General features: G+C 33.2%; 1 protein-coding gene across 1 annotated transcript in view; it reads left to right on the top strand.

The window, feature by feature from the left end:
• The window catches only part of LOC149422704 (uncharacterized), a 307,515-nt gene that overhangs the window by 51,564 nt on the left and 240,634 nt on the right, over positions 1–15,317 (top strand). The window contains exon 3 of the mRNA XM_089633466.1: positions 6,835–7,003. Within this exon, the coding sequence (XP_089489592.1) occupies positions 6,835–7,003 (169 nt within the window). The remainder of the gene's footprint in view (positions 1–6,834; positions 7,004–15,317) is intronic.

Raw genomic sequence — 15,317 nt, 5'->3', positions numbered from 1 at the left:
TAGAATGCAGGATATGAAATAAAATATTTAAAGTATTTAGCACTTTTACCACGGTGGCCTGAGGGATATTCTCTATCAATGGTGTAGGGGACCGCTCCGCCACTGGGCGACGGCCTGGATGAGACAACATCCCGACATATCAATTATAGTGACGTATGAATTTGCCTAAAAAATAAATGGTGTTTTCCGTAGTTGTGATGTGGTAAAGAAACATGATTTAATTCATAATTTTATCTTTTACACATTTTTATAATTATTGAATGGAAAATCACTTCAAGACTTATCTTGTAACTGATTAACTTACAGCTAAAATGAATTACTAAGATTTATAACTAGGGACTTGCAGCTAAGATTTATTACTAAAATCTATAATTAGTGATTCGCAAGTAAGATTTATGGCTAGCACCTTAATTATATAATTATAAAAAGGTAAATCATTTACTTAAATTTTCAATTGATATAATTTTTCAAACATTGGGAAATAATAAATGTACCAATGTAGTACTTGATAGAGGTATGTGATTTCTAGGAAAGAATTGTAAGGTGATTTGTCACGAGAAATGCGATGTACAAATCAGTGAAATATTATTCTTAAGGTCGCACTCTATTTAAGCGATATGTAAGTAAAACAGCCACTATTCACATTTTCTTCATTTTTACTTAATGATTGATTAGTATCTTTATATAACTCTACACCACACAATCTTCAAACTAAAGCAAATACGTCTCTAAGTTAATCAAAAACTACTTTTAAAACAGTGGTTAAATGCAAAATCGCCTATTTTCCACTTTTGGTGAGGTTCAAAAGCGCCACTCTCGAAATGCACCAATCATGAGCCAGAGAACACAAATACTTCGCAAATAAAATATGGCCGTCGTGCTCGTTGAAGTGCAAAAATAGCCACTCTAGCAAATGTTCAGGTTCAAAAACGCCACACAGTGGACGCACTTAGTTGGCGCACGCACTTCAGTACCACCATGCAACAGAATTAAGGCCCCGTAGTAAGCATTCAAAAATGGTCTGGAAGGGAGATATGTAAATAAGAGTGTTAAAGAGAAAAAAACGATAATAATTAAGCGAAAATATTTAGTTTAATTTAATGATACACTGTGAATTTTATCGTGCCTATAACATATTAAATAACAAAACAAAACAGTGTTTTAAATTGACTGTCCTGAAACGGGAATCCTTCCTAGTTGGACAGTCAAAATCATAAAATGTAATCAATATTATAAAAAATAAATAAATATCACTGAAAAAAAAAAAATAAAAAATAAAATATAATAATTTTCGGAGCTTATTTTTGCGATTTTTTTCTATCGAGGGAATTTCATATAATTAACGTCTCGGCATAATAAATGTATAGATATTATCTTCAAAAATAACTTTTTTTTAAATTAAAGAGTTAAAGGGAAACTTTTTATAAATCGGAAGAAATTAGGTATTGGGCTTAAGTAAAGACGCCAGCCGAAGCGTAATTTAACTCGTTAATAATCTTCTATTTAACTACAGTTTATTTCAGTAAAATTATAAAATATTAGAAAGTTACACTAAATAATGATGTGCCATTTTGATGCTTTTGACATTTTTTTATAAAATGAAAGTGACGCATTTTCTCGTCGTTTCCGCATCGGCTAAAATAAAAATTAAAAATATAAATTTGGTTCGTTCATAAAAATCTAGGCCATATTTTATTAACAGATAAAAGCTTCAGGTAAAAATATAAAATTTAAGTAATAATGTCAGAATATATTTTTAACATCCAAGATAAATTTGTATATTCGCCTATGGTGGGCGAATACTTGTACGCAGGATTCAGATATCTGAAAAAATAATAAACCGATGCCAAAAGTCAGAATGTTTTGCCTCTTATATTATCTAAAAGCTTTCCTCGTGAATTTCTATGAGTAATAAGTCTACAATATAGGAAAATATTTTTCACCTAAAATGCAAAGAAAACTCTTTTCGCGTTTTAAAATTCTCAGAGTGAGAATTTAAAGGTAAATGTGATGTACGTTGTAATCTACGCGTTCGTCGATTACAACGTTTGCTTTAAAATATCAAAACTTATTTTTTATTTGCGCCCGTACATTCGCAACATGAATATTAATTAATAGTTTTGTCCGTATAAAAACATACTTCCTTCAAGAAAGCCATAAAAATACAAAGTTGTATCGGTGATTCAATCCAATATTTCCATGATAACTTAACATTATTATTAATTATATTCAGTTAAATACTAAAAAAATATCAAACTAAGCTGGGTATGACTCAGCTTTACCGAGAATTTGCCGTAATTTTAACGATACTTACAAAAGTCATTACATTGATTTAACAATGTCATCATTGGCCACCTTCAAATCATCTGTTAACAAGGCTTAAAGCTCTCTATCGTGTTGTTCTAAAAACTTATTACTGTTACGTAATGTAAATGTAAGTGTACGTATGAATTTAATGCATATGCGAGTATGTATGTGCATGTGTGTATGTATGTAATTGTTTATATCGATGTTGTGTAATTGTATTTGCGAGAGCTTTGGTATGAATCACTGTTGACAAACCTAAAAAAAACACAATGACAATTCAACAAACCTTTAAAAAGTAATATAATGTCATTGAAGGTGAAATAAAAAAAACACATAACCTAACTGAATGAAACTATTTAATCTAGTTTATGTTTCCTCCTTTTTCATGACTTTACATCACCTTTTAAAGGTGTGATGAATTGTCATTTTGAGAAGTTATCTGGTCACCCAATATTGTATTTGTATGCCTTTCTTGAAACAATTGAGTTTTTTTTATACGCACAAAACTATTTATTCTTCTTCATATTGCGTTTGTACGTAATAATTCATCTTTATATTTTAAATCATAACTTGCAATAAGTCTATTTTAATAAACTAATCAAATTAACGCCATCTATGTATTATTACGTACATCAATTTAATGCTTCCAACACCAACCGTCGTTTGATTTAATATTTTCTTTTGTAACAAATATTCAAGTATTCTTTCCACGAATTCTGCCGTTATTTCTTGTAAGAAAGGTAAAAAACTAGAAGCAAAACAAAACTGGTGGCTCCAATGCCGAGATGCTGAATTATTTGCTGTAAAAAAGTAGAAAATTTAAACCCTAAACAAACTTTAGGGAAACCTGCCTAACACAGAATGTTGTAACGTGGCCTGAAATATTTTATTTAATATTCCGAACGCGTTCAAGACGCGTTTTAGACAAATAATGAATGTTCCGTATCATCGTATGTACGTTTTTTATTCGTTTCTACGAAAAAAATAACTGTTGTTTTACGAGAAAAAATGCCTTGTTATTTTAACATGTTTTGTTTTACGACATAACTTTGGGGTTAAGTTTCATTGCGTTGGAAAAGCTTTACAAAAAAAGTGTTATAATTATTTTCCATTATTTCAGAAACCGTCGCTATTTGTTTCAAAGGTCACAGGTTCGTTACTGAACTGAATTTCAGGAACGTTTTTTCATTTCTGATGATTGCCTACAAGAATAATTAATAATTTATAATCGAAATATGTAACCAGTACGGTCAATCAAAGTACAAGTCAATCAGGAGCAACCGAAAAATACAATCACAAGTGCGTAAAATCCAAAACTTTTCGCAGATCAATGTAATTCAACAAAAAAAGTTGATGATCTCCATGTAAACAGGGAAAAATACAGATTCGATTGCAAGAAAAATACATTGATCTTAAAATATTATAATTTAAAATTAAACAGTAACTTTGTAAACATCACTTATAGATAAGTATAAGTGATGTTTACAAAGTTACTGTTTAATTTTAAATTATAATGTCACATCACAAAGTAACCGCTTCATATGAAGAAATTAAAATATTATACTGCGCAGAGCACAAACGAAGAGTAAAAACTTTGTAAGTGGAAAATATCTTGTTGAATTATAACAGAGAAATCTGAAAAGCAAGTTTCCATTTCACCATGAATTATTAATTGGCATTGTGGCATCTCAAAAGTTCCTTGTAATTGAGTAAGTTTGTAGTTCTACCAATACACACAATACCTGACTAGAACCTGAAGGGTGAATTTAAGGATCCAATTCTAATGGAAGGGTAGATTGACAACCTTCAACGCAACATGAGCCCCAATACACGAGGGGATATTATAAAAGGTTTAGCCGGAGAAATGTTACAAATAGCGGATTTGGGATAGCGCTACAGAAAAGAAAAGAAGAAAGTTAGACAAAATGTCTGCTTAATATAAAGATACTTTTGCGCGGGGTAAAAATTTCCATTATAATTGATCACTCCAAACCGAACACATTTAAAAAAAACTTTGGACGGTTGTTTATTTTTGAATACATTCGAAAATTGATGGATTGTTAAAATTCTGTTAAACAACCCGTCCTTATTCAGAAGCACTATACTTAAACCACTTTTGCTCGATCTTTAAATTTTGCACAAAATTTTATTGATGTTTTTATGTGTTTTCGTAAAATTTAGATGGGATGGTTTTCAAAGCATATTGTTGTAGGATGGTTCTTCAGCCTGTTGATGATTTTTCAAAAACACAGAAATGTGCTAAATAAAATTTACTAAATTGTATGGTAAATATTTTATATGCAAATATTACGTTTCATAATTGGAGAGGAAATATGAGACCTGAGAAGACACGTGGAACCAGAAGACATAGCCACATATACAATGACAACAATGGTGAATTTTATAGAAAGGACAGGGTGACTGTTAAAGGAATGAGGTTTAATGGGAGATACCACAATGGCCCTACGCCCAATGCTCAACTATATGTAAACCGTCTCCGCCCTTTAAATAAAAGATACGCTTCATAATAATTAGCTTCTTTCAGCGTGTAAGGTAACCCCAATGCCATACTGGTGCCATAAGTAATATTATAAAAACTAAAGCATATTAAAAATCTCCCCGTGTTTATAAACATGTTTACTTCACTGTATATATAATGTAATGGCTTTATATTTTTTTTAATATTTATTTATTATTATTTACTTTTGCTTTCACTCATTAAAGGTGATCTTGACCATACAAAATTAACATTTTTTTCTTATAAACAAATACAGCAAATGGCAAGATATAAATAAACAAATAATTATGGAATACAAACATAACATAAACGGTACAGAGCTGGTAAAAGGAGATAATTATAAAATTATACAAATAGAAACCTGTGTACAATACTAGTGGGCGTTTTTCGTTATTTCACAAAACAGATTTTTCCAAAATTAGTAGCTTTTTTTAACAGAACTATGAAATAGAGAAACTTATAAACAAATACAGCAAATGGCAGGATATAAATATACAGATGATTATGGAAACGGTACAGAGCTGGTAAAAGGAGATAATTATAAAATTATACAAATAGAAACCTGTGTACAATACTAGTGGGCGTTTTTCGTTATTTCACAAAACAGATTTTTCCAAAATTAGTAGCTTTTTTTAACAGAACTATGAAATAGAGAAACTTATAAACAAATACAGCAAATGGCAGGATATAAATATACAGATGATTATGGAATATAAACATAACATAACGTAACATAAACATAACACAACATACTTAACATAAGCGGTACATAGCTGGTAACAGTAGATAATTATAAAATTATACAAATAGGAACCTGTGTATAATACTAGTGGGCGTTTTTCGTTATTTTACAAATCAGATTTTTCCAAATTTTTTTTAACAGAACTATGAAATAGAGAAAATTATAAACAAATACAGCAAATGGGATCATATAAATATAAAGAATAAAATACAACATAAAGATAACATAAACATAACATAAGCATTACATAAACATAACACACTTAAAAAAACAATACAGAGCTGGTAATAATAACATACTTGTATAGTGAGATATGTGTTTGGGTGCCTATTATACCTTAAGATAAACTTGCAACCTAAAATCAGTTTTTACTTTTAAAACCCATGGGATGCTTTTCTAATTCTTCTACCTTTTTTGTTAGGATTTTTACATAAAAAAGGAAATACTCAACGTTAACGTGAATCGATAAATAATTTGTTCCTAATTATTAAAAATTAAAACGTACATCATTCAATTACAATACAATACTTGTGCAGAGAAGCGCAAAAAATACATACATATTTGACGCCTTCCGTGGTCGAGGGGTAAGACCTTGACTAGCAAGTCGGAGGTCGCAGGATCAAATCCCGGCGTGCGCAACTAATTTTTATTTGATTAATTTGTGTTATTTCACAACTTACTCATTTAAAAAATATATATTGTATATTTCAGACACGTGCAGAGTGCAAGATACTCTCAGTATCGTCCTGGTGTAAGACCACCATTCAGAATTGAAACATTGCTTGAAATGGCTGTGGGCATTTTTGGGCAACCTTCCCCTTTCACTTCCTATCTCCTTTCCCACCCCACTACCTTCAGCCTCACAACATACATTGGAGATACCATAGTCTCACTGTCTCCTGGCGGTTGTAAGCAGCCATGTAGATAATTTTAATTGTTTTTCGCGTTATTTACATAAACTCGTTTGCTATTATATGTCTTCTCTATTATATATACCCTTAAGCAGTTCTAGTATCGATCACCTTACATAATACAATGTTCGGGAAAGGCAGGAACCTATCCTAAACCATAATTCACCCAATCCGTAGGGCATTACCACCATTGGAGGCGGCTGCTCATCAAGGTCATTTGGCATTGAACCCTCAAAAATATACAACGACAATATTATTAATTAATTTGGTCCACCATCAAAGTGTCATAGATTGACTTATAAATTGCCAAGTACTATGCAATTATAGCAATTTATGTTTGTTTGTTTATTGGTTAGGTTGGTGCCGTGGCCCAGCTGCTCCCGTCGCTGTACGAGTTCTCCCTGCAGGCGTACCACGTGACGGATACTGCGCTGGGTTACTTCTCGCCCAAGCAGAGCGCCAGCCTCAGCGTGCTGCGCTTGCACTCCTGCTGGGAGCTCACCAATCACGGGGTCGTTAATATAGGTAAGCAAACCGTAAATTGTCAACTACACCATATATATTTACCTATCCATCTTGTCTTGTCCAGGGTGTTGTGGCGAGCAGACATCGGGCGGACGGCGTGGATTTATTTTTTATACAAATCTACAGTTTTATTCCGAGATTGATGAAATTTTGCACACTTGACCTTCAAAACAAGAAAATCTGTGGATAGACACACATCTGTCCTGATAATGGACACTGTAACGTTGTCCGAAACGTTGTCTAAAGAAAGAGTTAGCGCAACACGGCATAACACCCCAAAAACAAATATTAAAAAATACTTTTAGCCGTGAAAATCTTAAATCATGATAGAAAACTGACTGTCTACTAAAGATTTAGAGACTATAGAAAACCATCCCACCCCCTTTTCCTCCCCCTAATCCTGATAATATACAATGACGAAATACGAAAATATTTGAATTTTCGATCGCGATAAAACATTCGTTCTTTATTAATGTTTACTAGGAATCAATTCATTTGTTAAAGGCCTGAAATCCCGTTTTGAACCAGATTACGTATAATTTGAAGAGATTAGTAAACTTTTATATCAGTTAATTTTCTCCGTGTAATCTTGACAAGTAAAGTCAGATTTCGTGATTTTTCACTGGTCTACGCTAGTATAATAGTATATTTGTTTGTATTTGCATATGTAATAATAAAAAATAATAATACTTGGATTATTTGAATAAAGCGCCTTTTTTGTGCAAAATCACCTCAAGGGCGCTGTACAAATATATAATTCATTTCTACAATGATCTGTGTTAGTACTAACTATATATGGAGATAATATACAGTACAATACTGACCCGATAAGTCAGTTGAGATTAACACTTAATTAACATTAACTAATTGTTTATTAGCGAAATTTAGATACAGGATTTAGGACGTAATTGGAAAATTGGGAATAACTAGACTTTCTCTCAGGAATGGTATATTTAATTTAAGGGTATGACAGCTTAAAAAGATAAGTTTTTAGTGTAATATATTATAACGATCGTATTCGAGTATGGAATACGTTATCGATAAATAATCATCAATCGTCGCTGAGTATTGATCGGTGTCGTCAAAGTTTATAAGCAATCAGAGGGTGCATCGCATCAGTGAGTCATCATGAATCATATTTAAGGAGTGAGTACCGATGAGACATATTCTAGCTATCGCCATAGGGGTTGTGCAGTTTGTGCACCCCTCGCTTCTCTTTATGGATAATCCAACGAGTGTGGTTAGTTTCGTAAGCCGATAAGTACTCAATAATCCCAAACTGTAATAATTACATGGTTTTAATTTCGTTAGGTATTACAAACTAAAATTTGAACAGGCAAGAATTTACGTATGACACTTGGTATAAAAAGAGATTTATATTTAAAAGGAAAAATTTTTAAAAAATCAGGCAGCAGTGAAAGATCGAGGAGGAGACTCTTTCAAGAATCAATAGGATTTCCCTTTAGAATTGCTTCTAAGTGACGCAAAATATATCGATATTCGAAGAGATTTGGTTCAAGTGCAATATGCTTTCTTGACGATAGGTGCGTCTGCTCACCAACTGCGTGGCTGGCCGGATCGGGAGAGACTCGTTGAAGGAGACCTTATGACCTCTCCATCAGGATTCTGTGAATATCGCCTTTCACCGCAGTGGAAGGGATGGTTTCATAGCGCCCTTGGGGTGATTTTGTTATTAATTATCCAAGTATTATTATTCGTCTTCTTCTTTCGTATGGTGGGGGGTCAGAGGGGGACATCTAGGTCTGCTAGCCAGTCTAGGGCCTCAAGCGTCGCCATGTGAACCTCATCAATCCCGCCGGGGAATGAATGAAGCGGGCATTCCTTGACCACACGTTTGGTAGTCTGCACCGCACCACATACACACATCTCCGACTCTTTAAGGCCCAATCTGTGCATCATGTGGGCACAGCGGCTATGGGAGCACCTTAACCTATTGATGGCGGACCAGGTTTTGCGAGGCAATGAGAACCCAGCCTGTCTCTCGGTGGGGTCCTGTATGAGATGGGCATATCCCACGTTGGCCGTTTGCCACTCAAGTTTTCACCTATCTTCTGGGGTGAGGGGTAATCGGAGGAGCCTCTCTCCTTCCGCCCAGAAGGGCTTTCGGGACTTCAATCGGCATTTATTATCCGTTACTCCTGGAAACACTGACCCACAGATTTCTACTCAACCCTCGTACCTTTTTCCTTCTCAAAACTTCCTCACCTTCCTTTCCTGAAAAGACCCTCTACTCAGCATCCCCAAAGATGACAAAGGCCCTGACGATAATTATTTTCCTCTGGGCCTCTAACGTACAAAAATGCTCCTCAATATGCAATCAGGGCAGATGTGTAATTTTATGTAATATTGCACAATGCACATCTACCCTGATCATGGACACCAACGCTGGCCGAAACACGGCATAAATCAATATAATGGCCGTGAAAATCGCAAACATTATATAACTTGCTTATTTGACAATATTATTTCAAAATAATACTGCATATTAGTGGATCAAAACGTGTACAGGGGGAGGGGGGTAATGAATAGAAAAAGAACGGAAGAAGAGAACATGATACTATAAATAAGATATTTTTATGACAACCAATTCTAGAATAAATTATTAATAATAGGTACAGTACCTAAATATAGCGTTGTTATTTTTAAATCATACTTCAAAATTAATAATTCTGAGTATTGATACATTATGTAGGCTTGTAAGCACATGGCGCGACGCACAGTGGGCTGAAAATCGCCTTTCATAGACATAGAGACTTGAATTTTCAAGGGTATTTTTTGGCTAGAAATAGATTCTGCTGATCATTAATATGCTATAAAATGTCGTACGAAGCAATTGCGTGTACAAATGAAGGAGTTATAATTTTTTTAAGAAAAATTTGTATGGCGCTGACATTAAAAATGAGGCTATCTCTGGAATCATAAGGTTAGCCGTTCTATCCTAACACAAAGATAATACTACTATTTATTTGAATTTTTTGACATACTTCATATTGTGGCGCAAGGTGCGATTTTTTTTTTTAAATCCTCAAAGTTGAAAAAAACCCTTTTTAATGTTGATGATTCATTTTAATGCTTAAATGCTTTTAAGCTTACAGTTTAAATAAAATATTGTAAACTAGACAAAGCATACTCATATGTAAAGCATTTAAGCATTAAAATGAATCTTCAACATAAAAAAGATTTTTTTTTTTACTTTGAGGTTTTTAAAAAAAAAATCACAAGTTTCGCCACAATACGAAGTATGTCAAAAAATACAAATAAATAGTAGTATATTTGTGTGTAAGGATATAATGGTCAACCTTATGATTCCAGAGATAGCCTCATTTTTAATGTCAGTTCCATACAATTTTTTCTTAAAAAAATGATGACTCCTTCATTTGTACACGCAATTGCTTCATACAAAATTTTATAGCATATTAATGAGCAGCAGAATCCATTTTTAGCCAAAGAAATACACTTGAAAATTTAAGTCTCTATGTCCATGAAAGGCGATTTTCAGCCCACTGTGCGGCGGGGTGAAATGTGATCGGGGAAGAGTGGGGAGATTGGATTTGGAGAGACTGGAAGAAAATAACGTGATATTTAAAAATACAAGATTTTGATGACCCTCAATCGATTAAATTATTAATAACGGGTAGTATTCTAAAAATAATTAAATATTTACGTATTTCGCTTACCGAGAAATTCAATTTTGTTATTTTGCAAGCTCCAGCAGAATTAAAATAAACGAGTGCTGTTCTCAGCGTAAGATATAAATGCTTTTTCAGATGATGCCTAAGTTGGGTGGCAATTCAATTATATTTATGAATTACTGAAGACCTTATAATTGAAAGAAAGAAAATAGTTTCCCAGACTTTCATAGTATTTTAAAAATGATCTTCTCTAAAAATGCTTGAACGATGAGCTCCATCTCATTAATTTGTTCAACTTTAGTTGCATATTAATTTACTGTAATGATCGTATGTTTAAATTTTTTAAATTTCTGAAAAAGACATTCATCGAAGTGATAGTTTTAATATTTTTTATTACTTAATGATAAGTACAATCTGAATCCGCCACTGTGCACCTTTTCCCAGCTTGGGAAGGTACAGGTGATGGACCGTCAAACAACTTGGTCTTGGCACACACTCCTTACTTCAATCACATTCATACATCGTCTCGTCTCATTCGCTCTACATGCCCAATCTAAGTGTTCCTTTCTTAATCTTACTCGTTGCGCTTATATCAGAATTGCATTATTTGCGAATCTCCACATTTCTCACACGATCATATACGGTTTTACCACACATGCGCCTCGGGGATCTCATTTCTACAGCATTCAATCTAAATTCATCATTCGTCTGCCAGTTCCATGCCTCACTGCCACACATCAGGGTAGGTACCAGTACTCCATTGTGGACTGCTAGCTTCGCTGCTTTCGAGATTCCTGCATTTACCCCGTCAGACTTTCTCTAGTAACTATTCTTCCCAAATACGCAAACTCATCCACCTACTCCAAAAATTCATCATTTACATAACATAACTAAGTTAAACTCATAACTATATCCACCAATAAAATACTCTGAAAGTCTATGGAGTAAACTTTCAGAGTTTTTCATTGGTGTATAGTATAATAAGTAGGCCCCGAATGATAATTTCACTGTCTATATATTGGCATATCTATGATTTTTTAGAACCAATTTGTTACATACAAAAAGCCCGAAGTTATCGATCTAGTGAGTGGTTTACTTATAGTTAATAGTGCATCCATTGATTCATCCAAGGCGGGTTATTTCGGAGAATTTGAACAATTCATCAAATTTAAAAGTTAATTTTCAAGTTCTGTGAAAGATTTTTTCAAGTTCTGTTATTATTTCAGTTCTGTCGAGCAAATAGCCTATAATGATATAATAACAGAAGTCCAATAAGACTTTCCCAGAACCCGAAAATGAAAGTCATTAAGCAAAATTGACGCATCCGGGGCTCAGAAAATCCAAGAGTTATTGTTGAACAGCCTCTCTATTCTCATTTTGTGACTGTTTGATGCGGTTTATGGTCCGGCGGAGTCATTGGACCTTACTTTTTATGAAAATGAGGCTGGAGCAACATTACGGTGAATGGATTGCGCTATCGAGAGATGATTAATGATTTTTTATGGCCGGAATTGGATGGTATTGATCTGAGCAACGTTTACTTTCAACAAGACGGCGCTACTTGCCACACAAGCAACAAAACCATTGATCTTTTACGATTGAATATCAAAATAACACCTCTTATTGGAAAACCCTGTATATCGTATGAGGTGTACACCTACTAACTAAATGATCCAAGCGATGGATTTTTTAAGAAACAAACAGCGTCAAAAGAAACCAACATTATCATAAGGTAAGGCTTCCTTCATCTCTCCTCGTGTTCCCAATGATTTTAACCCGATGGAATGATCTTCTGTTTTACGTTTACACTCTATTTGATCTCAGTTTGGGCATCAAACAGCATCCTTTCACAATTAAAAGAAAATTCATTATTTCAATAGAAATATGATTCAGAACTCCAGAAACGTAAATATATTTGCGTTCATTACCTGTTAAATTACGACGCTACTAAAATAGGTTGGTGACGTCAAGACAAATATATTTCCATAAATACCGAACATTAATCATAAGAAAGTAAATATGTGAAAGATTCGTTGTCAGAACACGAGCAGCGTATCGTGACGTAATTTGTACACCTGTCACGGAATTCTTCTCAATGCCAATGCCAAAATGACGGTTTTAGAATAATTCTGTCACCGTCAATATTATCATCTTCTCTTATAATGTTTTATTTTATTTCAGTTTTAATCGAGCAGAACTGTATATATTACCTGAGATATATGCAGATTACAGAATCTATGCAAAGGACATGTAACTACTATAATCATAAATTTGCAAATATAGACACTCGTGCTGACATATTCACTGCTAGTTACTATCACTACAGAATTTCATTGTATCACATTCTAACTCATATTCACGACTGTTAAATTGATTGTACCTAATATTTTAATATTACTTGCGTGGCAACTTTTCCTTATCCCTCTCCTCCCCTTTCCCGTTCCAACCCAAGTCTATTTAAGTATAGTTATAATCGCATTTATTTTATTTTATTGCTGTTTATTGTAGGCATATTATAGGTTTATCATTTGTTGAATTTACATTCGTATTATTATTTTTCTTATTTGCTGCTTTATTCTGTTTTTTTTCTATTTTTATTAAATATTCTAGTTTACAGGTTAGTTTTATGTTTCTGAATATCTATCTGTGAACATTAATAATTGGTCTGTTTTTTTGTTATCCTCTTATGTATATTGTATTACGAAGACTGTTTATGTTCCTCAAATAAATAAATAAATATATACGATTGTCAATAAGTTTCAAGAAAAAATAAATAAAAACAAAATAGGTAGGTAAAAATATTTTTATAAATAAATTTTTACGCAGCACATCAAAAAATATTTATTGTCAAATTTGTTATTTTCATTTTGTTTTGTTTTTTTTCATGCGGCATAGTAAATAAAGTCATGATTAAGTAGTGGAAAAATCAATGAAAAAGGTGGCTAAAGTTCTCATAGCATACTTAAATATGCTTGTAGATAAGTTTGAGTTTGAGCCAAATTCGAACTTAGCGCTCGCTCAGTTTCATTGTTCAAAAGACTGCCTTTTGTAATACAATTCTTCATCACTAATTTCATCTAAGTTAGTCTCATATTTCAGTAATCAAATCACTTCGCTAATATTTGTTTCTAAAATCTGAAATCCAATAGCGTCTACTTCATAATTAAATCTTTGAAACAACTCTAGTCTAATAAAACAATTGACAAACATGTGTCAAATTTTAACAAGGAAACTAAATTGGCACATTAATTTGTGGCATACAGTCTTCAACTATTCAAATGGAAAATTTGCGCTTTAATATTAAAGTTATCGGAACATGGGTACCGTTTGATACCCGATTAAATAAATAAACCACTCCCTGATTGGTATTTAAAATAGACTGTATTTAAATGAATTGAAAATATCAATCGATCTTGTAATTATCACAAGGAATACGAGGAGAGAGGAAAGGAAGCCTTTTACTTGGTGATGATGTTTGTTTCTTTTGGAGTCCTGCTGGTTACTTAAAGTTTTCTTTGGTCACTTGCTTACTTGCTTTACACTTCCTCTGCTCACGACTTATTTGTATGATTTTATGTACCCCTGCCATATTTTTATTTATGCGATGTAACAGGATTAAATAATGTATTAATAATTAAACATCATAAAATGAGTCGTCTCAGTGTGATATAACCACAGTTTTAAAGAGCTGTTTCAACAATAAAAAACGTAATAGTAACATTTTTAAATTTGATTCACTTTAAATGAAAAATAATAAATGGAGTTCTACGAATTAAACACTTCAACATTAAATTAAATTTATTTGCAGAAACGGGCGGTCCGTTTGATGGATTCCGCTTTCAAAAAACGCATTACTATCTTTAGAGCACAGGCATAATGCTGTCCTTATTCTGCTGGTATTTCATTGGAAGATGCTCAGAGGAACTAGCGTCATCATAATTTATGATCCTTACGGCACCAGTACAGAGTTGGGAAACATGCCACACTCGTGCCCAACATTTGTTCACGGTTGACATTTGTCACAGAGAACGGGTCGTTTTTTAACAACTCGACTGTTGAACGATTTACCTCACGGAAAAAAAGAATTGCTAATTTATTAAGAATCTCTTCAAATTATTGTGAAACCTATTTAAAACGTTATTGCAACCCTTAACGAATGAATTAACAGGTTTCCTGATAAACTTTTAAAAAATTGCGAATATATTATCACGATGTCGAAGCACGTGTTCATGAAAATCCGAATATTTTCGCATTTCGTCATGATTAAATGCACGTGGATAAATAAGCATTACTTAATTTTCTCCGTGCGGCCTCTGTGTTATAACCCTCCTACAACATGGGTCTCTTCAAGACCCATGTTCATTCCTTCCTCTCCCCAAAAAGACCTTCCAGACAGCATCTCCAAAAATAACATCGGCCCTATATGAAATTATTTTCCTCGGTGCCGAATGTAATTCTCCTTGGTTTTATTATTTGGACAGAAGGACTCGATCAACGACGATTAATGAATTTTTTCAATCAATTCCACTCATTCGGCAATTACTCATCTTATTTCAGGATCAATCACATTTTATTTGGCCCTTTCGTGTACAATAGGTTAGATTACATTGCCGACATGTATACATGGAAACCTTAATAGAGAAATGTATTTCTATCAGTGA

Source organism: Hesperophylax consimilis, chromosome 7 (assembly GCF_061612785.1).
Source record: "Hesperophylax consimilis isolate HC1 chromosome 7, BYU_Hcon_1.0, whole genome shotgun sequence".
NCBI lineage: Eukaryota > Metazoa > Arthropoda > Insecta > Trichoptera > Limnephilidae > Hesperophylax > Hesperophylax consimilis.
Note: the sequence above shows the minus strand (reverse complement) of the source record. Positions and strands in the feature narration are given on the sequence as shown.